Genomic DNA, 25,753 nt, shown 5'->3' on the forward strand with positions numbered 1-25,753 from the left:
TACCAAATCCTGAAGTACATGTCACCAGTTATCGCCCAGCTAAGAAAGGTCAACGGAGGAAAAGAGAAAACAGCGCGAACACCAGCGGCCGAGACCGCAGAACCATATTAAAGCTAAGAAGAAAAAAATTCAACACAAAATAAATTTTTTTTATTATTCAAGAAGGGCCCAGCAGCCAACACTACTGGTCATTATATTACTGATCATCGAAGTGACAACACCAGTTATCAGTAAACCAAAGCCCACGCGCACCAGTACGTCTCAAAAGCCAATACCAACCTGCACAGTAAGAAGGATAATGGTGGATGGAGCTAGCGCCCACAAGAGCATGGAACAACGCAAACGCAGGCCAAGGAATTATTTCTAAACAACTAACAAGAATGAGAATCTATCAAAATCTATAAAAATATACGGAAATATAGCTCACATATGAGAGAAATGAGGGAGTCTTCGACCTACGAAGAGTGGGGGAGTGTGAGGACCAAATATTGACAACAAATTTGGCCCACACAACATTATCATACAACATAAAACTAAACGAAACCAACAACATACAACATTATCAACACAATATCAGGCTGAACGAACCCAGCAACACGATCACACTACAAAGAATTTATGCCTACATCAAGTCAAGCGCACAAATACACAACGCAATAAACTAGGCCATATCAACTTCAACAGCAACATCAAACAGCAAGATACGCAAGTCATACGACAACAAGAACTACAGCTTCTACTGACACACGACCAATCGTGACAACACGGTCGCAACATGTTCGTCGAGCCAACCAAAAATTAACAACACATCGTGAATAATAGGAGGAACACAGAAGGAAAGCAGTCAGTCAGCACGGTGCTGTGGTAGCAAACGGATCTAAGCTGAAGAGTGATAGCCCGCAAACAGGTTTTAACCAGTGTGAGACTGAACTGTGAGCCATTTCTTCACAGTCAACCGTGAGCCGTCATATCAACGCGAGTGAACGCAGTGAAAGAGACGTGAACGAAGGTTATTACGCCGACACGGTCGGCATCGAGGATTATTATGCCGACGTTAACGCAGCCAACCACGCCAGTAACAGAGCTATCGACGCCCATCACACGGGTTCCGCCGACCCACTACAGTCGACCGCGAGGTGACTCACAACAGCGGCGACTCTCACTCCGGCAGAGCGCCAACGGCAACAGAGCGTCATCAACGATAGAATATCCATTACAACCAAGCGTCCTCAGCGACAGAATACTAACCACGACAGTCAACGCAACGACAGCCATAACGGCAAGAGAGAGTCCTCAGCGACAGAATACTAACCGCGACAGCCAGCGTAGCAACATCTCCAACGGCAATAGAGCGCCCTCAATATCCATCACTACCGAGCGTCCTCAACGACACAATACTAAGCGCGATAGACAGCGCCAACGGCAACAGAGCGCCCTCAGCGACAGAATACCGATCACAACCGAGCGTCCTCAGCGACAGAATATTAACCGCGATAGCCAGCGTATCAATAGCGGCAACGGCAATAGAGCGTCCTCAGTGACAGAATACCAACCACGACAGACAGCGCACCGACGAACGCCGGCGTAGGTACGCCCCCAACGCATCCCATAACCACGCGCTAACGGGACCGGGTGGAATTCTAGCCAACATAAGAAATCTAGGAAAAGAAACCAACGCAAGCAAACACGCGAGCAGGCACACCAACGGGAATCGGGTGGACCGTTGCCAAGCAGGCCACGCCGTTGCCCAGTACAAATACAAGGGAATAAGTGAAATATATGAAATAAATATTAGTTATAATACATTTAGGGAATTGTGTAAAGTAAGTTTAAATAAAGTGAATTGTATGATTTGCGAAAGGGCGCCAAAGTATAAATTTATTGTACGGAACCCTGGACACGGCGAGTATACCCCAGCAATTATTTAAGAGGAATCGGGGCACAGGAATAGCTTCGTTACAGTGACATTAATTTGTTTACCAACAACTGGCACAGAGCTTTACATTTTGGGTTGTCACTAAGTCACATAGTTAGATCATAAAAATTAAATTCAAAGTCATGTATACCCCTTATTTTAGTCTTTTTAATTACTCTATAAATGTCAGCATAATGTCGTCAGTTGGTTACCTTGGTCCGTCATAAAATCTAAAAAAATCAAATTTTTTAGTTTAATCAGCTTACAATAAAACGTGCGATATGTGCTTATATTATATTTAACAAAAACTACACTAAAAATTTTCCAATAAATTCCTGAAAACAAAGAAAAAAAGGGATTTATTTTGGTTATTTTCTTAGAAATGGAGAAAATTTTATAAAAAGAATTAAAGAATTTAATTGTTCAACTGTCACGGCCGTGGATCTCAAGTGTTCTAAGAAATTCTTACTTTGTAATTAAAAAAAAAAACCATTTCATTGTATAACTGTTACGGCAGTAGATTTCTCTCAAAAATTCTCCGTTTTTAATAAAATTATTTCTATAACCATGGAAAAGAAACATCTTAGTTTTTGATAAATTTACTTGCCGAGAATAAGAGAAGGGATTCTATGGCGCAAAATCAATCCCATTTTTTTTTTGTTTTCAGAAGTTTTAGTAATCATTTTTTGAGAGTATCTCTTCTGAAATATAGTGTTCCGTATTAAGTTCTTTGTGGAATGGAAATAAATCAAATTAAACTCTTATCTCCCCTCTCGTGAGAGCGGCAAATCCACGAAACGACTTCATGTTACTCGGAGGCGACGCCAATGCTCATCACGCCCAGTGGGGCAGCAGAGATACAAATGACCGAGGTGAGTCTCTATTCAACTATCTGTTAGGCACTAACCTGAGTATATGCAATAGGGAAATGATCCCACTTTCATTACGAGGAACCGCAAAGAGGTCCTTGACATAACACTGGTCACAGACTCTTTCAGTGACCTTATCGTTTCATGGAGGGTAAAGGAGCACTCCTTTTCTGACCATAGATATAAAAGATTTTCTATATCGCAGGCGCACGCAAGTCCTAAGTATATACAAAATATTAGAAGAACTAACTGGGGCTACTATAAGAAGATTGTAGGTAAAAAGCTATCTGAGTCCCAGAAAGCGAGGAGGAGCTGGACGTGTTTGTAAACAATTTCAGTCAAAATTGCAGGAATGCTTTAGATAGGGCTTGCCCGGCTAAAAAGGTTTTGGACACTCACAAACCACCATGGTGGTCGTCTGATCTTGATAAACTTAGAAAGTCATGTAGGGCGGCCTTCAATAAAGCAAAGCATGATGGACATGAATCCTCATGGGCTGCTTATAAAGCGAAGATAAATATATATAAAAAAGCAATCCGGAATGGAAAGCGATCCTCCTGGAGGGATTTCTGCGGCAGGATTGAATCCGCATCCGCGGCCTCCCGGTTAAGGAAGGTGCTATCGAAATCTCCAACTCAGCTAAGTTACGTCCAAAAGCCGGATGGGCACTGGACGGACTCCAGCGCTGAAACCATAAACCTGCTAATGGATACGCACTTCCCAGCAGGAACGGGCGTGTCTTCAAGTATTGTCAGCGGAGGGTCACCTAATGATCAGCTGATAAGCGAACTCACAGATGATAAAAGGATAGATTGGGCTTTACAGACCTTCAAGCCCTACAAATCGCTCCAGTATACTGCCGAACTTATAAGACCCTGGATTAAAGGGATGTTTATAGGTTGTCTTAGGCTAAATTACGTACCAGTATCGTGGAGGGAAGTCAACGTGGTCTTTATCCCCAAGGCAGGAAAACCCTCCCACTCTAAACCAAATGATTATAGGTCTATAAGCTTATCTTCTTTTCTGCTTAAAGCGCTTGAAAGACTTCTAGAGGACCACATCAGGAGGAGGATTGAGCCGTCGCTTTTTTCGCAAGCACAGCATGCCTATACTAAGGGCAGGTCAACTGACACGGCCTTGCACTCACTGGTATCCGCTATCGAAAGGTCACTAGACCTCAAGGAATACACATTGGTGGCATTTCTAGATATAGCGGGTGCTTTCAACAACGTTCTCCCTGAGTCCATCACCTCGGCGCTGACCGATCTGGGGGTGGACGCGTGCCTGATGGAGTTTATGTACAATCTGCTTACGCGTAGGCAGATTAAAACTGAGCTAGGTGGATGCGTGATCCGCAGACCGGTCGGCAGAGGCACTCCGCAGGGAGGTGTTCTCTCTCCGCTACTTTGGGTGGTTACCGTCAACCAACTACTCCGCCTCATGGATTCGGAAGGTCATCAAGTGATCGCGTATGCAGATGGCATCTGCGTCACCATGCGGGGAAAATTTCCGGAAACTCTTTGCAACCTAGTGGAAGGGGCACTATCCAAAATCTCGTACTGGGCCACAGCCACAGGCTTGGAAGTCAACCCGGACAAAACCGAGCTTGTCCTCTTCACGAGGAGGTATAAGGTGCCAAATCTAACACCGCCAAGAATTGGGGGTACGTTTTTAGTTTTTAGCTATCGAGTCAAGTATTTGGGAATAATTCTGGATAGGAAGCTATTATGGAGTGACCATATAGTGGAGCGATGCAAGAAGGCAGCAGCAGCGCTGTTCACCTGCAAGAGGGCAATTGGCACCTCCTGGGGATTCTTCCCCAAGGTGACATACTGGATTTATACAGCCATTGTGTGCCCGATTCTTCTTTATGGTGTCTTGGTCTGGTGGCCTGCAATAGCTAAAACTACCTATCTTAAGACGCTTCAAAAGGTGCAACGGAGTTCGGAGCTCTGCATCACCGGGGCTCTCGGCTCCACTCCTTCTGAAGCACTCAACACAATGCTATACCTTCCACCTCTTGACCTGGTGGCGAAGGAAATAGCGGTCATCGCCGCTCTACGCATAAGGGAAACAGGTCTCTGGTCAAATGGATCTAGTGGACACGCCGCAATCCTGGGCACGAGCGCCCCAGTCCCAATACCGGCGCGCACTGACTACTGCACGCCAAATAACGTCTTCGTTAAAAATTATAGTATATCTATACCATCGCGACAGGACTGGAATACCAGGCAACATACGGTACCGGGTGCCATCAACATATTCACGGATGGTTCTAAGCTTGACGGGAAGGTGGGAGCAGGCCTTTTTTCGCCGTATCTGGGTCTAGAGGTCTTTTTTCGCCTACCAGATCACTGTAGTGTTTACCAAGCGGAAATGCTGGCAATACACAGGGCTGTGAACCATCTCGGGTCTATGCCTAAGGATGGTAAACGGGCGTTTATTTTCTCTGACAGCCAGGCCGCATTAAAGGCCCTGGACTCATTCGTCGACAACGCAATGTCGGTCACTGAATGCCGCAGATCTCTTAACGACATGGCTCAGCACTTCAGTATCAGCCTTATATGGGTACCTGGGCACAGGGATATTGAAGGCAATTGCAGAGCAGACGAGCTGGCCAGAAGAGGCACCACCGACCATATCCTTCCGGGAAATGATTCGGTAGGCATACCCATGGCCACTTTCAGGCTTCGTGTGAGCACAAGCACTTTAAGAATCGCAAATGGACTATGGTCAGCCATATATTCGTGTGAGACATCCAGGCAAACCTGGCCCTCATATGACAAGGGGCGCACAGAAGCGCTTCTGACTTTAAACAAATCAGCTCTATCGTCCCTGATAAGGGTTCTATCAGGGCATTGCTTAATAGGCACGCACGGTGCTAGAATGGGGGTAGCGACCTTCGACTATTGTCGCAGCTGCAGATGTACAGAAGAGGAAGAGAGCATCCAGCACCTTCTCTGTCACTGTCCAGCGCTTAGTAGCCGTAGGATGGCTACCCTCGGTAAACCTTTTCTACATGACCTCGCTGAGGTCTCTTGCTATGAAGTAAAGGCTCTGGCAAAATTTATAATTTCCACGAGGTGGTTTGACCCGCTTTAGGCAGGGTAGGGGTCCTTTTTTGAGACCGTACAGGGTATTACAATGGGCCCATTGGTGGCCTAAGTAGTGAGCTTGTTACCATAGTGTTCAGCTCAGCCCTTGCAACCTAACCTAACATAACCTTATCTCCCCTGTCCAAAAATTTATATTTTCAGTTATGTATAACTCAAAAGGACTACATCGAAAACTATAATACTAATTGCAATTTAATATTTTTCAAGGTATAATTTTTTCTTTTTCATTTATTAGGACCGACCTATGTATTTCTCTGACAAAACTCAGACGTTGTTTTGCCCTCAAACTGCATTTTAGTTTGAATGATACTATGTTCAAACAGAAAAATAATTTGAGGCAATTTCGATTTAAATTGAGTGGTGTTCATACAACTCAATTTAGCTTACACAATAGTAATTTGATAGCTGGTTGTATCATCTCTACAGCAACGTAACTCTGTTTAGACTGTCAAATTTTGGGTATTGGCATTAGGCGAATGGCATGGAATGAAAACATAAAACTTTGAAATTTTTGTGTGTTGTAAGAAATTGTGTTCAATGTTTTGGTTTCATTTTGAGTTTGCAATCTTCTTTTGACAATCCCTACTCCAGTGAAATGAAAGAAATAAAATCAGCTCATGAGATGAGCCAATCATATAGTTGAGCCATGCATAACTGACGTTAAATCTACTCAATAAACAGACTTTACAAGGTTGAATTTGCAGTTTAAAAGAATTATTACGCAATTTTTTTAAAATTGGTAATTTATTATATGATAAATTGCGTAATAATTATCCAAATGGTATAAATTGCCAATTTGGTGTGAGATTGTACATAGTATAAGGCAGAGTTTAAAAAATTTAATATAATAAATAATAAATGAAATTTTGCAACTCTTCGCCTCAGTTTCAAATATTTGTTGTTTCGAGGTACTAAGATTTCTCGTGTATATAAAAGTTTTTTAAACTTTCAAAGGTAAGCGTGCCGCGTAACTTAATAACACTTTGTGCTGTGTAAAAAAAATATATATATTTCGACGTGCCATACGGAACGGCCACCGTGGTGTGATGGTAGCATGCTCCGCCTACCACACCGGATGCCCTGGGTTCAAACCCCGGGCAAAGCAGCATCAAAAATTTTAGAAATAAGGTTTTTCTATTAGAAGAAATTTTTCTAAGCGGGGTCGCCCCTCGGCAGTGTTTGGCAAGCGCTCCGGGTGTATTTCTGCCATGAAAAGCTCTCAGTGAAAACTCATCTGCCTTGCAGATGCCGTTCGGAGTCGGCATAAAATCGTGTAGGTCCCGTCCGGCCAATTTGCAGGGAAAATCAAGAGGAGCACGACGCAAATTGGAAGAGAAGCTCGGCCTTAGATCTCTTCGGAGGTTATCGCGCCTTACATTTATTTTTATTTATACGGAACGTTACAATTTCCAAATTTAATTCAAAGAAATCTTTCCGTTTCTTGCCACAAACTCTTACCATTACAAAAACTCTAATTATCTACCTGTTGCTTCTTGCACACACACACTGAATATACATAAATTCGGTGAGTGACATGCTCCTATATAAACCAATCCACTCGCCGGCTATCGTATTAGCTCCATTAGTGGATAATAAATAAAGGTGCGATAAAAATGGCCCAGCTTTTTTCTTTTCTTTCCTGATAAGTTCGTTATTTCATCAAAAATGACGAAATTTTGTTTGCCCTAAGATCCAACACTATGTTACTGCTTCCATACCTAAATTATCTGCTAGCTGATTGATGAGGTTATAAGTTATTAGTTAGCTTTCTGGAGCTTTTTGCTTTTTTTTGTTGCTTTACATTTTTAGGCAGAATTTACTTGTACTTATTCCTTTTATCTTTCCATACTCCCTTTCCCATATACGTATTGTGGTAGAGCGGGGCTTTGGTCAAGCAAGAGCAAAGACACCTAAGTTGTTATCGTCTTTGCTTTGCTTAGACTTCAAACCAAATGACTCATACTTTTTGAACAACTGGATTGTTTTAAATTTTTATATTTAGGATTTGATACCAGATCTTAGTAAGTACAGTGTATTAGAATAGAATTTTTAATCTGGCTTTAATATTAATTTGTTTTGATTACTTTTTTTAGACTTCTTTAATTTTTTTTTTTTTTTTTTTCATTTTGATTTCTTTTACCGATGTTTTTTTTACTGAATTGGAAGATAGATTTCAGATATCCATAGTACATACTTTGTAATATTATATAAATGTTATGGTAATGGGGCCATTTTGTGTGGTATGGCCAGACGCCAGAGGTATGGCAAGCAATAGTCAAAACGATACACTCACCGTAACTTTTCTCTAGCGTAATTCAAAATCGCAGGAACTTTCTACACAATTGAATGAGAATAATGGGTAGGCTAATTGTGTATTTTATTAACACATAAGATATATGGAGTTAGTGGTACACAGTAATTTGATTGAGGTTTTTTAAGTTCAGAAATATATATCTATCCAAAGTAAAAGGTTGAAAAAAAGTGCTCGTATGGATGGTGAAAATTGCCCGTATATGTATTGCGGATGCCGGAAGTATATGTATATATTGCGGATGCCGGAAGTTGGCTGCATATCACAAACTTTTGCCGTCATCCAGTGAGTTTTAAAGCTCCGGCTCACGCTCAATTCTCACGGGAATGCTCTGGATCATTGAGAGACTTGAGAAGCAGATGTCGTGATATTTTCGCACACGTGAAATGTGATAGGCAGGTTTCGCCGCTGTTTTTCATTTAACTCATACGGCGAAAGGCTAAGCAGCGACATCTATTTTTGAAAAATTAGGTTTATTAAAGGCAGCGTTGCCAAACTAAAGACAAGTAATTAACCAATTATCTGGCTCACAAATTGAACCAGACTTCTATCTGGATTTATCTGTCTCAAATCGTTGTTGTTGCATTTACATGCAAAATTATTTATCTGGCTCAGGATCTTGCCACCGGATGATGGATTTTATGTTAGCAACTATATCGCGTTCCACTGAGTTGGACCCTTATGGTGGTGAAAAGATTAATGTACTCGTTGCATATTGTACACATACATATTGTAACGAATTTAAGGAATACTTGATTATTCTGCCCCTTCTGTTAGATTTCGAATCGCTGAACAGTCGAATAAATTACCGTGGCCGCCGTGGTTTGGTGGTAGCGTTCTTCGCCTACCATACCGAATTTACTGGGTTCAAGCACGGGGCAAAGGAATATAAAAATTGTAGAAACGAGTTTTTTCAATTTGAAGAAACTTTTTCTAAGCGGGTTCGTCTCTCGGCAGTGATTTGGCAAGCACACAGAGTGTATTTCTGTTATGAAAAGCTTCTCGGTGAAAACCCCATCTTTCAGAGTGGGCATAAATATATAAATAAACATGTAGATCTCGCCCCGCCAATTTGTAGGAAAAACTAAAAGGACCACTACGGAAACTGGAAGAAAACGTCGGCCTAAAATCTCTTCGGAGGTTATCGCTCCTTACCCTTATTTTTTTTTTTGGTAGAAGTACTTTACAATTACTCGCGTACTTCACTGATGCAATGCGCGGTAACCTCCGAAGAGATTTTGGGGCCGAGATTCTCTTGCGATTCGCAAGATTGCTCCTTTTAATTTTCCCTAAAAATTGTCGGCTCCGAACGGCATCTGCAAGGCAGATGAATTTTCACTGAGAAGCTTTTTATGGCGGAAATACACTCGTGGTATGTGCCAAATCACCTCTGAGGGGTGACCCCGATTAGAAAATTATGTTTTTTAAATTGATAAAACTTTTTTCTAAATTTGTATGTTACTTTGCCCGAGAGTTGAACCTAGGACCCCCGGTGTGGTATTCGGGGCACGCTACCGGCACACCACTGATAGCTTGTTAAAATCAAAAAGAATGACCATCGTTTAGGCTGCACTGCTTTTATACACTCAGTTCGCTTCGTTTACATATTTCTCCCACGGTCTAGACGAGGGGTCACCGTTTTGTTGAATAATTAGTGGCGCCACTTCACACGTATTATTATTCTTTTTCGTATTTAGTTGTCGCTGAACAAGCAGAGTAGCAACATCGGGTGAGGCTATTGTTTATTTGCGCATTTGCGAAAAGATGTTTTGCAAACAAACGCTCATGTGCAGAATGTTTTAATTGGTTTCATGCTAACAATTTATATTGTTAAAAATTTTCCTTAGACTCGAGCAGTAAAGTAGTATTTATATGGCATATTTACGAATTACTTTTTGTGTGTTAACAAACATGCGTGCATACGTCCTACCTCATTGATTTTTCATCAACAACTAAACCACTACTAATGAGATGATTTTAGTTTAACTCACACAGCCAGTTTGAATTTCGGCGACCCCTGGTCTACACTTTTCGCGAATAGCCTCTCGAATATTTCCTTATTTACTTTCGTTTCTGTACCTCTTATTGGCTTTGGCTACATACATGTGTATCCGCCATATGCGCACTTTATTGCCGTGTGCTGGTGTGCGAAATATTATCTTCGCTGGTGATTACATGTGTGACCACTTCTCTTTATTTTTCGCTCTTACCTGCTGACTACATGTATGAATGTGACATATTCCCCTAGCTCTTAGTTTCGTTGTTTACATGTATGTGTGGTTGCTTGCTTTGCTTTTGTTATGCATTTATGTATAGAACTGCGCAGTTATGTATATATATAACTGCTAATATTCGCCACACTGCCCTCCACTTAAGTCTGATCGTCCCACTCAGACAAATCTTTTGATCCAACCGCTGCTTGCCTCTCCAAACCACCTCCTTTGTTCTATTTCGTGGTTTCCTAATAATTTATATGCGCGATACGGCATCGCTGATGCCCCTTATAACTTTGTACGGGCCTTCCCAGCTATACTGGTGTGAGTTGGATAACAGTACCAAATCCAGTAAACCTTCCAATTTGTATTTCAAAAAGCTTGACGGATTGGCCTTGCATCATCAGTATCGTTTTGAGTATTCGCAACCGGTGCCCCCCTGGCCTGAAACCCTCCTTGCATTCTTTTTGGGAAGTTATTTCCGTCGTTTGGATGCGTCCATTTAGGTTTGTCAATGCCAGTGTTTTACCCCTGGAACATTCGAGTTTGATTTGTTGATCCACCAATCTTTGCCCGATCTACTGCCTTCGACTTTTGTGTTATTTGTCAACTCTCCTCCACCAGCACTCGCTTACTGTTGAACCCTTTCATTACCGTACGCAGTCCTGCTCCATGTAACGGCTTTATTTTTTTTCTGACCAAATCAGATCGGATAATGCAATGATATATACAGGCGGTAAATGCTCCTTGCCATCCACATATCCTCCCACGATAAGACTGCACGATTTTCGTTCGATTTGTGATACAGATATCGTTATATATTCAATATCTGGAGCAAGCTCTCGTTCTAGATCATCTTCTTCTTTCTGCTTAATACAACCACCCGTGGTGTTGGAACCACTTGAGTCGAGGGCGCAATGACGTGCAATGTGACCTGATTTTCCGCACTTGAAGCATTTGACACCTTTGTCACTCTGCCGTTGCGATTCCTTCAGTGCTTCCAATATTGTGTCCACCCAGTCTATCATACCGTTTCAGCAAATCTTAGCTTTGGGTTTGCGTATGTAGCTCGCTTCGTTTCGACGCCCCGTATTCCGTTTATAAAGCTCTGAAGTTTTACCCTCTCGGTGTATTCCACGGGTGCGTCCGCATTTGCGAGATGAGCTAATCTCGCGCGAACTCCTGAAAGTTTCATTAGCCTTTTGATAGCGGTTTTGCAATTCTATTTGCGCTCGCTTCCGTAACGTTGTTCTACAGCAGCCATCAGTGCTTCATAGTTGCACCGCTCCGCTTCGGAAATCGTCTGTAAGATTGCAGCCAATATCATGTCTAAGTTTGTGTTCGTCACTGTCTGTCAACATTAATTCCTTCCAACTCCATAACGTCCCGTAGCCGTGCTTGAAGTTCGGACTTATTGCCGGTTGTATTCAATCCATGGTTCTCCAATATCTTTTTAGTTGCTGGATCTTCAAATCACTCAACTTAGCCATTCTTGTAGTCCTCTATAAGTCTGGAATTTATTCAACAATCCCTCTTCTGATACCAATTGTAAGGAGTATCAGGAATCCCTGAAAATTTATCACCTTCTGTTATAGTTTGAATCGATGAACTGTTGAATAAATAACTCACATATTCAGTATAGCAATAGGTTCTTTATTTCCCACACTACTTTGGCAGTAGTACTTCACAATTACTCGCGTACTTTACTCATATCGTGTTAATATCGAACTGATTGGCCATCGCTTCGACTGCGCTTCTTTTATACTTTCAGTTCGCCTCTTTCACATATTTCCCCCACAGTCAAGACTTTTCGCGAACAGTCGTCTCAAAGAGTTGCCTATTTATTTTCCTTTATGTACCTCTTAAAGGCTTTGGCTACATATGGACATGTATATCTGCCATATGCGCACTTTATTGCCGTGTACATCTCAGTGAAATATTCTCTTCGTTGGTAGCTGTGGGTTATGCATGGCGGAACGATACAAGGTGGCAGCATGGGACAGCTGATCATACCCTTTTTTTTTTTGATTTGATACATCAACTTTCGGCGCAGTACCTTTTTGACATTTGTCCATCGAATTTACAAAAACAAAATACATAGAATTTTTATTTATGTTTGTAGGTATGTCACCATGCTGCCACCTTGTATCGTTCCGTCATGGGGTTATGTGTGTGTGAAATAGCTTCTCTATTTCTCTTTATTCTTCGCTCGAAGCTGCTGACTACATACATATATGTTTGTGAAATATTCTCTTAGCTCTTAGCTTCATTGTTTACATGAATGGGTTTTTGCTCGCTATGCTTTTGTTGTGCTTTATTTACTAGTATCCCTACAATATGTATGCAAGGAGTCAAATGCTGATTTTTTCTTTTTATTGGCTTAGTATAATAGGGCGTTTTTTTTAGTTTGGTTCAACGGTTTTTCTGCTCGCCTAGGAAAAAAATTTCAATTGAAAAGCAAAAACAAGTTAAACACCTCGCTTAATTTGTTTTTGTTTTCCAATTGAAATTTTTTTCTAAGCGAGCATAAAAAATGTTTGAAGCTTTAGAAAGAAAACGCCTAATATTGCCATGTACTTTGTTACTGAATACATAGGTATATAAAGTATTAGACCGAGGCTGAAGAATTAAGATTTGTATTTGTTTTTTAACAATTTTTGTTGTTTTATTGGCCTACTGAGTTTTAAGATCGCAGGTTCGAATCGAGATCAAGGCCTAACAATAATTATTTTATCTTATTATTGTTATGATACATTTTTCCTTAAATGATTATTTTTTTTAAATTATCACAGCGGTTGTTTGTTTGTCTTCATTCATTATTTCTACTTCCCTCCTGTTTCTTACCAATTACTTACAGCGCTGCGACATCTGTTGCAGAAACGATGTGAAAATTGGACTTGTTTTAGGGCAATGATGCCATAGTGTCATATTCATTGAAACCCTTTCCACGTGCTCTGGGATATACTAACAATTTTTGTTGCTATATCGGCCTACTGACTTGTAAATGTCTAACAATAATTATTTTAATAATCGGGGATTGCCCATATTGCTTTTTCAAATGTATGAAAACATTTATTTGAAGCAATTTTTTTTAATTTTATAATTTATTTAATAATTTGTGAAAAATTTAAACAACGTGACATCAGGACGGGAGAAAAGGCTTTGAAGAGATTTACAAGGTATAATCGAAACAGCTGTCGCCTTGTCCGTCCTGATGTCACGTTGTTTAAATTTTTCACAAATCATTAAATAATTATTTTATCTTATTATTTTAATCAAAAATTTTTTCTTAAATGAAAAAATTGTTTAAATTAGAATAGACGAAAGAAAAAATTTAGACAACTGCCAAAGCTCGTTGTATAGATCCATTTAGTATATCCCAGAGCACGGGAAAAAGTGTCAATGAATATGACACAATGTCAAGAGGCCATAAACATCCTCAAGCCTTACTGATTTCTATCAAGATTATGATTGTTTAAGCTTTTTATTAGTGCTTTATGTTGTATTGGTTATTGGATATTTTCATGAATTAATTGGAGGATTATCTTTCATTAGAGTATATTTATAAGACAAAAAATGTATAAATAAATTTAATAATGCTTGGATGAAAAGAAGTGGATTGAATGTGAGAAGACATGTAACTATTACTTTCAACTTACCTTTGACTAGAGCATTAACATAAGCATGCTCCACTTGTAATGTTGCTAGCTCCTTTTCCAGTTTTAAATGTCTGAATGTCCCCCAGCTACCATTTTTAAAAACATTTGATGTCAAATCTTTCCCAAGTTGCTCCTGATAAAATTGTGATGTCAAAGAGAACCTTTCTACATTTTTGTCTTGAATAAAGAAGGTTCTAACAAATTTACCACCGTTTTCGTAGGTGACACATGTGGTTAAACCAATAGCCCCGAACAGCTCTTCTCCTTGGCTAACAATATAAATATATGTTTGTTCCTCTGCGGCCTTTGCAAGACACATTTTCAATTCCTCCAACCAATCAAAGTTCCTTTCAGTTACGTTTATAACCATAGATTTTCGCTTATTTACTTCAACAGAACGTCTAGTCACAACTAAAATTCTGGAATCAGCATTATAAAACTCTTGAACAGCAACAAATCCATATTTGGATAAAACTTCTGAACCAGATTTCTTGTATGAGTTCAAGCTCTCATCGAAAATTAAAAAGCCATTATCCTTGATACTACCAACGCAATTTTCTAGAACCACTGTATCCGGACGAGAAAGTATATCGTTTCCATATAAGAAATTACAATTCTGCTCTACCGTCTCTTTAGTGATATTTTTTGAAACTACACGAACCCCAAAATCACTTAAAGATGTTTTGATACTTTCCTCATCTTTACTTGAAGTGGCCACAGCAATGTCAGCGGCAACAGCAGGTTCACCCTCTATTAATTGAACAAGTTTTCCAGCAACCAACGAATCCGGATTCCGCCCGTTTGCCAATTCCACTCCTTTTATTTTGAAAGAACGTTCAGAATTATCAATGATAAGTTGAATCGCTATTGATAGCGCATGTGATAGATCTGAGTGGGTCGAATTTGGAATAAATGTATATCGCTCCAGCGTTGGTGGATTTTGAGAATTTGGTCGCTTTTGCGCCAAAGAAGCTTTGAGTCCTCGTAATTCCACTCCTCCACTCTTGATAACATTAATATCGCTATACATGTAAACGGGTATACCAACACTAGTGAGATCTTCTTGGGGTAATTGAGATAATACTTCGAGATGCTTCCCTGGATTGATTACTGCTTTTTCAATGCGAGTAGGCAAGTAGAGTTCACGTAAATTCTTACTCAATATACTGAATTGCAACATCGTATCCATAAAGCTAATCCAGTTGTCTACCCATTGCAACTTGCCAGTACGAGAAGAAATATCTGATGTAACAATACCTCGGAAAATTCCTCCATAATCGTAGCCGCGAAGACGTAATTCTTTGTAAACATCATTTGCAATTAACTCCCGTGCAATAGTATTCGATTGAAGTGGTTCCAATGGCAGCTCTTCTTGAGTTATGTTATCAACTACTTTGATTTTACCTGACATAGCTAAACTTCCTCCTTCACAGATTTCGAATGCGCCAGTACCATGAAAGAAGTTGATACCGAATTTAGTAACACTTTCCTTATTTAAAATAGTCGCACGATGAAATACCAAATCTTCCATTACGACAGCTGCCTTATTGAATTCAACGCCGCGCATTTTTGAGAAAGTCATCCATGCCAGAGTCATGTAACCGGTTGCAGGGAACAATATACGACCATCAATAGTGTGGCCTATTAAGAATGCATCATCTTCATTTGACAAATCAATTTCTATTACTGTATCACCTGAAGATTTGGACGCACCATATTTAGGTACCAACCATCTTTGAGAATGGTCCCATCCTACTTTGGAATTTAGCATCGGAGTTCCACGCCCAACGGGGTAGGATATCGGTCGTACCAAATTTTGAACCTGAGGTTGTCCTCCAGCTGCATATAACTTTCCAATATTAGCCAAAAGAAATTCAGAGTTATTGTGGTGGCCACGTTTAATTAAACTTATGTTAGTAGCATCACTCCCAAGTGATCGCTTAAGAATGGCTTGCAGTAAACCGTGTGGTGCTATTTCTATGCAAATTGCGTTAGGTGGTATATGCTGTAATGCTTCATAGAATAACACAGGTGAAAGCATATTGTTCACATGATACGCTGCGGATGACTGCTTTGCAACAGGAGTATTCCATGCACTTTCTGGTATACTACTACTTATCCAACGTTCTGTGCGGTTTTTAGCTGTTGGAATAATTTTTTCTAACATTTGTCTTAACTTTGGTGCTGCACCAGCTATATATTTACTGTGAAATGCGAAACCGGCTGAACTAACAGCCCTGGCAAATACTCCTTCGGAGTTTAGTTTCTCTACAAGAGCATCAATCGAATCACCTGGACCAGCAATGGTGCAATTATCTTGGTTGTTATGACATACTGGATAACAATCAGCTGGCACACGTTTATGTGCTTCATCCCACGATAATCCTACAGCAGCCATTTTTCCTTTGGGTAGATTTGACTCTTTAATAGCGCGACCTCTCCAGTACGTGGCAAGCACAGCTTGATCGGCCGTTATACCACCATCTGCATATGCGCATCCGAGTTCACCAACAGAGTGTCCAACAATGCCTTCAGGGTGGATGCCAAGAGAGGACAACAGATCAGTAAGGGCAACCTGCATTGTTGTAATTGATACAAATGAGCTGACAATATCGGCGAACTTATCCTCAGTAGAACGAGTTAGTATCTCAAGAACATCAACACCTTCTGGGCGTAAAATTTCAGCGCAACGATGAACCGATTTATTAATTACATCAAAATGGAGAAGATCTTTAGCCATACTTGCCCATTGACTTCCCATACCAGAATATATAAACCAAATGGGTCGTCTCTCTTCAGAATACTCGATTATTTCCCGCTGCACTGAACCTTTACTAGACAAAACGTCATAGCCGCGATAATAATGTAATGGTATGGGCTTAATATGTATACCATTGATTAGTGCAAGATATTCATCATCATCCCGATGGTCAGCAGCGTCTTCAAGTAGATCTTGCACAGCATCCATTGTTCGACCTGAGCTGATAACTAGTTTTGGAGGTCCATCCCGCGGGGTTACAGTTTTTGGTTTTGGATTCGATTTAAGAATTATGTGTGCATTCGCGCCACCAAAGCCAAACGAATTAAGACCAATGATGCCTCCACTCCATGGCATATTTTTGTCGACCACTTTTAAGCGGCCATCCATTAAGCCATACAAATCAGGGTTAGGTTTACTGTAATGCAAGTTACTGGGGATTACTCCTTCTTCCATAGCAATCAAAATCTTGGCAATAGAGCAAACTCCAGATGCTGGCTCAGAGTGACCCATATTTGATTTGACGGAGCCAATCAATAGCGGAGTTTTACGAGTTTTACAAAAAAAATCAGTAATCGAATTAACCTCTTGAGGGTCACCAACTTTAGTACCTGTGCCATGAGCTTCTACATATACAACTTCATTGGGATCTAAATTTATTTCCTCGTAAGTTTCACGAATCAAACGGTTTTGCATACGTCCGTCAGGATAAGTGATTCCTTGTTCCTTAAATCCATCCGTGTTTGTGCGCGCATTTAGTATTGAAGCATAAACTCTCTTAGCCACTGAAGCTCGTTGTAAAAACAAAACTACGACACCGTCGGAACGCACGTATCCGGCGCCCGTCTCGTCAAAAGCTTTGCACATACCAGCGTCACTCAACATATTTAAACGTTTGAATTGCAACGACATTTCCGGTTTTAAAATCAAATTTGAACCACACACTATAGCTGCATCACACCTTCCAGAACGTATGTCCGAAAAGGCTTGGGACAGAGCATATAATGAACTAGAGCAAGCAGTATCAACTGCAAAACTTGGCCCTTTCAAATCAAATGTGTAAGAAATACGATTTGCAAACATAGCACGGGCACATCCAGTCAAACCGTACCCATTTACACGGTCAGCGTTTTCAGTCCAATGATTCTCAGTTTCGGAATTCGATACCCCGATATATACCCCAGTACGCGTCCCACGTAATTCCGCAGGGTTTATACCTGCATCTATAATGGCCTCGTATGTAGATTCGAGTAGCATACGCATTTGAGGATCCATACATTCAGCCTGTTTTGCGGAAACACTAAAAAACTGCTGATCAAACACTTCCAAGTCATCTGCCTTAATTTTTCCTATCCTTTCAGGCAAACCGTATAGACCTATGAAACAATACATAACAGCATATTATTACAATGAGCTGCGAAAAATGCAAATAATGGAAAAAAGTAATGTATTAAATTTAAAAATTGTATGTAAATGGAAAAATGCGAAGGATCTAAAAATTTAAGTGGGCAATTCACAAGTGCCGTATTCCTATAAAATTTTAACTTATATTTAAGAATTCATGAGCTCAACACCGGCTTATAATAATTGAATTTCAATTATTTTGTTTTCTAAGAGAAAGAAAAGAAAGAAACATTTACTGGCATATTGCGATGGACCCATTTCGAAAACCGCCAACGTAACAAAAAAAAAACCGCCAACGTATAAAATTTTAAGATTTGAATTGTTTTCATGGTTTCCAATATAAAATTTAATTAAAGCATACCACATACTGCGAATAGAAGACCTTGTGAATTGCCTAAACAAAGAGTTTTTATTTGTTAAGATCCGTCACTGGATACTACGATCATTTATATTTTAATAACGATATGGTACGGAAATTTGACAAACTGCTTCATCTTACCACAAGTGAGGCTGCTAGTAAAAATGGGCGTTATCGGCATATAACCTTCTCATTTGTATATTTCAAATATTTCCAAAAAATACAATTTCCGATGCTTCAACTCCTAATACAGCTATTGTTTTACAATTTGGCAGGCATGGTTGACAATAGGGTTGGAGAAGTTATATATTGCGCTAGCAATCCCTTGAAAAGGTTCAGCCACACAACCACAATCAATTTGGTATTTTTTTCGCCTCTTACGATAGGCATACCGGCCGCGGGTATATTCTAAGAACCCTAACCCGCTAGGGTGTACGCAGGTTATTTTTAAAAATTCATAATTATCTTTAACCAGTAAAGGTGTCTAAGTTCGGGTGTAACCGAACATTATATACTCAGAATTTTGTTACGATAGGTTTTTGGATTTTTGATTTATGATTAATAATATTTGTAAAATTGATTTTATCACAAGTAGGCGGTGCCCCGGCCATTAAAAATTTTTTTTCAAATTTTTATCAAGAGTCTCAATATCAGTCCACATGTCAAATTTCAACATTCTAGGTGTATTATTTACTAAATATTCAGGTTTTTTGTGCTTTCCAAAATGTTATATATATAAAAAGTGGGCGTGGTTATCATCCGATTTCGCTCATTTTCAATACCAATCTATTCTGGGTCAAGATAAGCTCGTGTACCAAATTTGGTGAAGATATCTCAATATTTACTCTCGTTATCGTATTAACGGACAGACAGACGGACGGACGGACATGGTTCAATCAAATTTTTTTTCGATACTGATGATTTTGATATATGGAAGTCTATTTCTATCTCGATTCTTTTATACCTGTACAACCAACCGTTATCCAATCAAAGTTAATATACTCTGTGTGCAAAGCACACTGAGTATAAAAATGGGCGTAGTGACGCCTTTTTTTTAAAAGGGGATTTCATAAGCTTTGGGTAGCGATATGTTCGTGATTTTTTTAGGGCAGTTATTCTTTGAATATTAAAGAATCATACGAAATTCCCTTACGAAAAGCTCCTTAAATAAGTAGGTGTAGCAGTCCCCATTTTTTTTTTTTTTAGTTTTATGCAGCTTAAGTTAGCTCTACGTGAAAAATCTGCATACCAAACTTGTGGGACAATTGCTCTTTGAGGTGGTAAAATATTAAGCAACTGCATTTATTGGTTAGGTTAGGTTGAACTGGCCGATGCATGAGGACCTCGCATAGACTAAGTTGAGTCCGTAGTGCTTGTTTAACGTCCAAACTGAAAAATCCTATCAAAAACCAGGACCTATGTTATAAAATAACTCCGTCCTCTTTGCAAATACTAGAAGCTTCCTAGGACCTATGCCACTTGCTGCTTAAAGATCTGACAGCTGTATCACTCCTAATAGCTGGAGTCTTAGCCTGACAAGCGCAGGGCATGACCACAAAACGTGCGTTATCGTTTCCTCCTCCAACCCGCATTTTCTACATATACTATCACTGGCCAAACCTTATTTAAAGGCACGTGGCGTCTTAAATCAATGTACACTTAGAATACTTGTCATAAGTCTATATTTATGCATTTATGGAAAATATTTGATATAAACAAGTAAGGAAGACCAAGTTCCGGTGTAACCGTACATTACATACTCAGCTGAGAGCTTAGCTGCGTTGGTTTCGTAGATGGTTTATAAGTGGTTTTTAATACCATATAACATACGTTTGGGAAATATTGTCCAAATTGTAGACCAAGAGTGACGTTTTTTGGAACGATTTTCCTTCATCCTTTGTCTAAAAGGGAAAATCATCATGTAGGAAAATAAACTTAGGGTAACCCTGGAATGTGTTTGTATGGCATGGGTATCAAATGAAAGGTAATAAAGTGTATGTTAAAAGGGAGTGGGCTTTAGTTCTATAGGTGGACGCCTTTTCGAGATATCGCTATAACGGTGGACCAGGGGTGACTCTAGAATGTGTTTGTACGATATGGGTATCAAAAGAAAGGTGTTAATGAGTATTTTAAAAGCGAGTGGGCCTTAATTCTATAAGTGGACGCCTTTTCGAGATATAGCCATAAAGGTGAACCAGGGGTGACTCTATAATGTGTTTCGAAATGGGTATCAAATTAAAGGTTTTAAGTAGGGTTTTAAAAGGGAGTGGCCCTTTTTTTTGTTTTTTTTTTTTTCTCGGACGTTGTGGCAGCGCAATGCCCTCAAGTGGCCCGATGAAACGAGGCTAATCCTGTTTTTTGTTTAATTCATACATACTTTTTTTTTTTTTGTATCCTAATTCTTATTTATGTGTTATTTATAATTTTTTTGTTGTGTTTCGATATGGGTATCAAATTAAAGGTATTAATTAGGGTTTTAAAAGGGAGTGGCCCTTTTTTTTTTGTTTTTTTTTTTTCGGACGTTGTGGCAGCGCAATGCCCTCAAGTGGCCCGATGAAACGGGGCTAATCCTGTTTTTTGTTTAATTCATACATACTTTTTTTTTTTGTATCCTAATTCTTATTTATGTGTTATTTATAATTTTTTTGTTACCGAATCGTTGAGAGGCAGTGGCTTCTTAAGCGCCGATATCTAAAACCGCTCAGCTACAGAGAAACTCATCAGCTGAGAAATATAGATTCGCAAAAGACAATAGATTAATAGTATACTTAAATATAATTTTTTAATTATTAAGAGAAGATAGAACCGTCTTTTTTATGGCAAAGAGCGAGTCCGAAACATCAATTATTCTCGAGTGAGAGTTATAAACTTCATACAAACATATAAAGGTTCGTGTAGTTGAAAATTGTGTCTGCATTATTTAAGAATTATAGGTTTATAATACCTTGAAACTCTGCATAGAACATTCAAGTTTACTTCGTTCAAAAGAAATGGGCTTGAAATCGATCCATTTAAAAGTCTGGCCGTAAATAGTACACCTAGCATTTCTCTACGACTTGCAGGGGTAGGAAGATTTATTAGTTTTAATCGATTAGTGTAAGGAGGAAGATTATACGGAGAGTCCCATTGAAGATTTCTCAAGACGAAAAGTAAAAACTGTTTTTGAATTGATTCTAGTCTATCCATATGAACTTGATAACGCGGATTCCAAATTATTGATCCATATTCTAATATCGGCCTCACCAATGATGTAAAAAGGGTTTTTGTAACGTAAGGGTCACTAAACTCTTCTGCCCATCTTTTCACATATGCTAAAACTCCTCTTGCTTTATTGACTGTGGGATTAATATGAGGGTTGAAACTAAGTTTGCAATTCATTGCAACTCCCAAGTCGACAAAAACATCAACGCTTTCCAGAGTTTGGCCACTAATTGTGTAGGAAGCTGGCTGTATGTTCCCACGTGAAAACCACATGGATTTTTTATGTTGAGAGGCATAAAATTCGCATTACACCAAGTAACTAAACGATTTAAATCCGCCTGGAGTACAGAACGTTCATCAACCGACGCGTATGACTTAAAAAGTTTTACGTCGTCGGCATACATTAAAATTTTAGAATATTTTATAGTTGTGGAAACATCGTTTATAAAGATCAAAAACAGAATAGGACCGAGATGGCTGCCCTGAGGCACACCGGAGGGAACATCGATGACAATCGAACAAATGTTTTTAAAATGACTCTTTGAGTTCTAACGCAAATATAGGAGGGGATCCAGCGAGTTAGTCCAGGTTGAAAACCAAGCAATTCGAGTTTATAAACAAGTTATGAGTGGCGTACTTTGTCGAATGCTTTGCTGAAATCAGTGTATATAACGTCGGTATGATGATCGTTTCTAAACCCATTAAAGACGTGAGTTGTAAATTCAAGCAAATTTGTTGTGGTTGATTTGGCTCTACAAAAGCCATGCTGAGAACTATCTATCAATGTAGAAATCGAAAATGTAAGGTGATTAGTAACGATTGCTTCGAAAAGCTTAGGGATAGCGGAGAGCTTTGCTATTCCACGATAGTTTTCAATAGACGACTTGCTTCCTTTTTTATGGAGTGGGATAAGAAAAGATTCCTTCCAAGCCGTCGGGAAAATGCCATTTTTTAAAGAGAGGTTAAACAGTTCAGTAAGGGCTGGTAAATGTATTCCGCACATTTTTTAAGAAAACATTTTGGGATCAACTCGGGACCGTATTTGAAGGATTCTTTTAGGGTATTTAGATGTAGTAGAACATCTTCAGGCGACAAATGTAGGGTATATATTGAGTTACTAGAATGGAGCTCATACGGATAATTTGAAGGTGATGAATCAACCACAGCAGAGTAATTAGAGTGAAAGAATTGAGCGAAGAAATTTGCAATCTCTTGATCGTCGCTGGAAATTCTATTTCTAAACTTCATGGCAGAAGGAAACACGTTAGTTCTGCGTTTAGAATTTACGAAATCATAAAAAGACTTCGGGTTGCAAATAAGGTTTCTTTTAATTTTACATATGTAAGCTTTATAACACTTTTTATTAAGCTCAAAATACTTATGACGGAAAATAACGTACTGTGCATAATCAGAATGTAAACCGGTTCTCTTATATAATTTGAATAAACGTGATTTCTTATTTTTTAAAGCTTTTAAATCCTTAGCAAACCAGACTTGCACTGGTTCAATGTACGAGCATATGCGTTTGGGCACATGTTTTTCAAATAAAGTATAAATGGTTTTATTAAAATGTAAAACGTTTTGTCCTACATCCTCTTTATATCGAGGCCACGTTATCTCAGAAAGCTCTTTATTTAAATTGTTGAAATTAGTTTTGGAAAAATCAAAGCATTTGCTAGATACACGTGTTTTGTTAGTGCAGCCGACTTCGTTGCTTATGATTTCGTAAGTTATCTCAAGAGAAGGATGGTAAACGTCTTCGGCAAAACAAGAGGTTCACACCGATTTATAGAGAATTAGATATGTCGTCAACAAATGCTAAATCTAAGAATTTTCCATACTTATTCGGAAAGAAGTTGATCTGATTAAGGCAAAGATCAGTAATTCCATCCAAAAAGTCATTGTTATGCATCTTGGATGATACGGGGACAATATTGTGATCAATGGTATTCCAAGATATATGTGGCAGGTTAAAGTCGCCTAAAACAATCATTGAGTCCGTGGGCTTTATCATCGAACTGACTGATTGTAACAGTGAAATATGGTGCATATACACTGATAGATCTGAAGATGGTGGAATATAGCAAACGGCTAAGTAAATATGATCCCGGCCTAGTAAGATTCAGATGCATTTAAATCCGATGGAATCAACTTCGGCTAAATTAACATATTCAGATGGAATTGAAGAATGTACAGTTAGCAAGACACCACCTCCGGTCCTATTTAAGCGATCATTTCTATAGGTCTGATACTCACCGCAAAAAATTTCGGAATTTAAAACATTGGGTTTAAGCCATGTTTCGGTAAAAGCAATAATATTATAGTTACAGTGAATGGTTTTCAAATATAAGTCAGCTAATTTAGTATTTAAGCCTCTAACGTTTTGATAGTAAAGCTTAAGCAAGATGTTAAATTAAGTTTTTCAGGTCGGAACTTTGAGGAGGAATTTTCGCTACATTTTGAGTAATCCCAATAGTCTTATGCACAAATTTGCGAACAAAAGCCCCGGCGGCCAAAATGCGCTGTCCAAAAGTTTATCAAAATCTTTTGATTAGACATCAATTCTAAATGAAGAAATGTTTCTTTCGTAATTAAATTTAAATTTTCTTAAAGTCATGCCGTCAGCCTTAATTTTCGACGTGACATAAGACTTGATATCCTCAACGGAAGTGTCTTTGTCAAAGCGAGATACAACAAGTAAGGAAGGCTAAGTTCGGGTGTAACCGAACAGTACATACTCAGTTGAGAGCTATGCAGACAAAGTAGGGAAAATCACCATGTAGGAAAATGAACCTAGGGTAACCCTGGAATGTGTTTGTATGACATGTGTATCAAATGGAAGGAATTCAAGAGTATTTTATATAGATGGACGCCATTTAGGGATATCGCCATAAAGGTGGACCAGGGCTGACTCTAGAATTTGTTTGTACGATATGCGTATCAAATGAAAGGTGTTAATGAGTATTTTAAAAGGGAGTGGGCCTTAATTCCATAGGTGGACGCCTTTTCGAGATATCGCCATAAAGGTGGACCAGGGGTGACTTTAGACTTTGTTTGTACGATATGGGTATCAAATGAAAGGTGTTAATGAGTATTTTAAAAGGGCGTGGGCCTTAGTTCTATAGGTGGACGCCTTTTCGAGATATCGCCATAAAGGTGGACCAGGGGTGACTATAGAATTTGTTTGTACGATATGGGTATCAAATGAAAGGTGTTAATGAGTATTTTAAAAGGGAGTGGGCCTTAGTTCTATAGGTGGACGCCTTTTCGAGATATCGCCATAAAGGTGGACCAGGGATGACTCTAGAATGCGTTTGTACAATATGGGTATCAAACGAAAGGTGTTATTGAGTATTTATAAAGGGATTGGGCCTTAGTACTATAGGTGGACGCCTTTTCGGGATATCGTTATAAAAGTGGACCAGGGTTCAGTCTAGAATGCGTTTGTACAATATGGGTATCAAACGAAAGGTGCTAATGAGTATTTTATAAGGGAGTGTGCCTTGGTTCTATAGGTAGACGCCTTTTCGAAATACCGGCATAAAGGTGGACCAGGGGTCCAATGGGTACGATATGGGTATCAAATTAAAGGTATTAATGAGGGTTTTAAAAGGGATTGATGGTAGTTGTATATGTGAGGGCTTTTTCGAGATATCGACCAAAATGTGGACCAGGGTGACCCAGACCATCATCTGTCGGGTACCGCTAATTTATTTATATATGTAATACCACGAACAGTATTCCTGCCAAGGGATTTTGATTTCGCCCTGCAGAACTTTTTCATCTTCTTCTACTTAATATGGTTGGTCGGTCTCCCACCCATTTTACAAAGTTTTTCTCTAAAGTTATATTTTGCGTCAATAAACCAATCCATTGGTAAATTTTTGTTCGACTTATGGCATTAAAAGTATCCTAGACAAATTAAATGAAAAAGGGCGGAGCCACGCCC

General features: G+C 39.3%; 1 protein-coding gene across 5 annotated transcripts in view; it reads right to left on the minus strand.

Moving 5' to 3' along the window:
* The window catches only part of FASN1 (Fatty acid synthase 1), a 320,602-nt gene that overhangs the window by 75,511 nt on the left and 219,338 nt on the right, over positions 1 to 25,753 (minus strand). For all 5 annotated transcript variants that reach the window (XM_067766395.1, XM_067766394.1, XM_067766393.1 and 2 more), the window contains exon 3: positions 14,084 to 18,217. In XM_067766395.1, coding sequence (XP_067622496.1) covers positions 14,084 to 18,217 — 4,134 coding nt within the window. The remainder of the gene's footprint in view (positions 1 to 14,083; positions 18,218 to 25,753) is intronic.

Source organism: Eurosta solidaginis, chromosome 2, assembly GCF_040869045.1.
Source record: "Eurosta solidaginis isolate ZX-2024a chromosome 2, ASM4086904v1, whole genome shotgun sequence".
Lineage (NCBI taxonomy): Eukaryota > Metazoa > Arthropoda > Insecta > Diptera > Tephritidae > Eurosta > Eurosta solidaginis.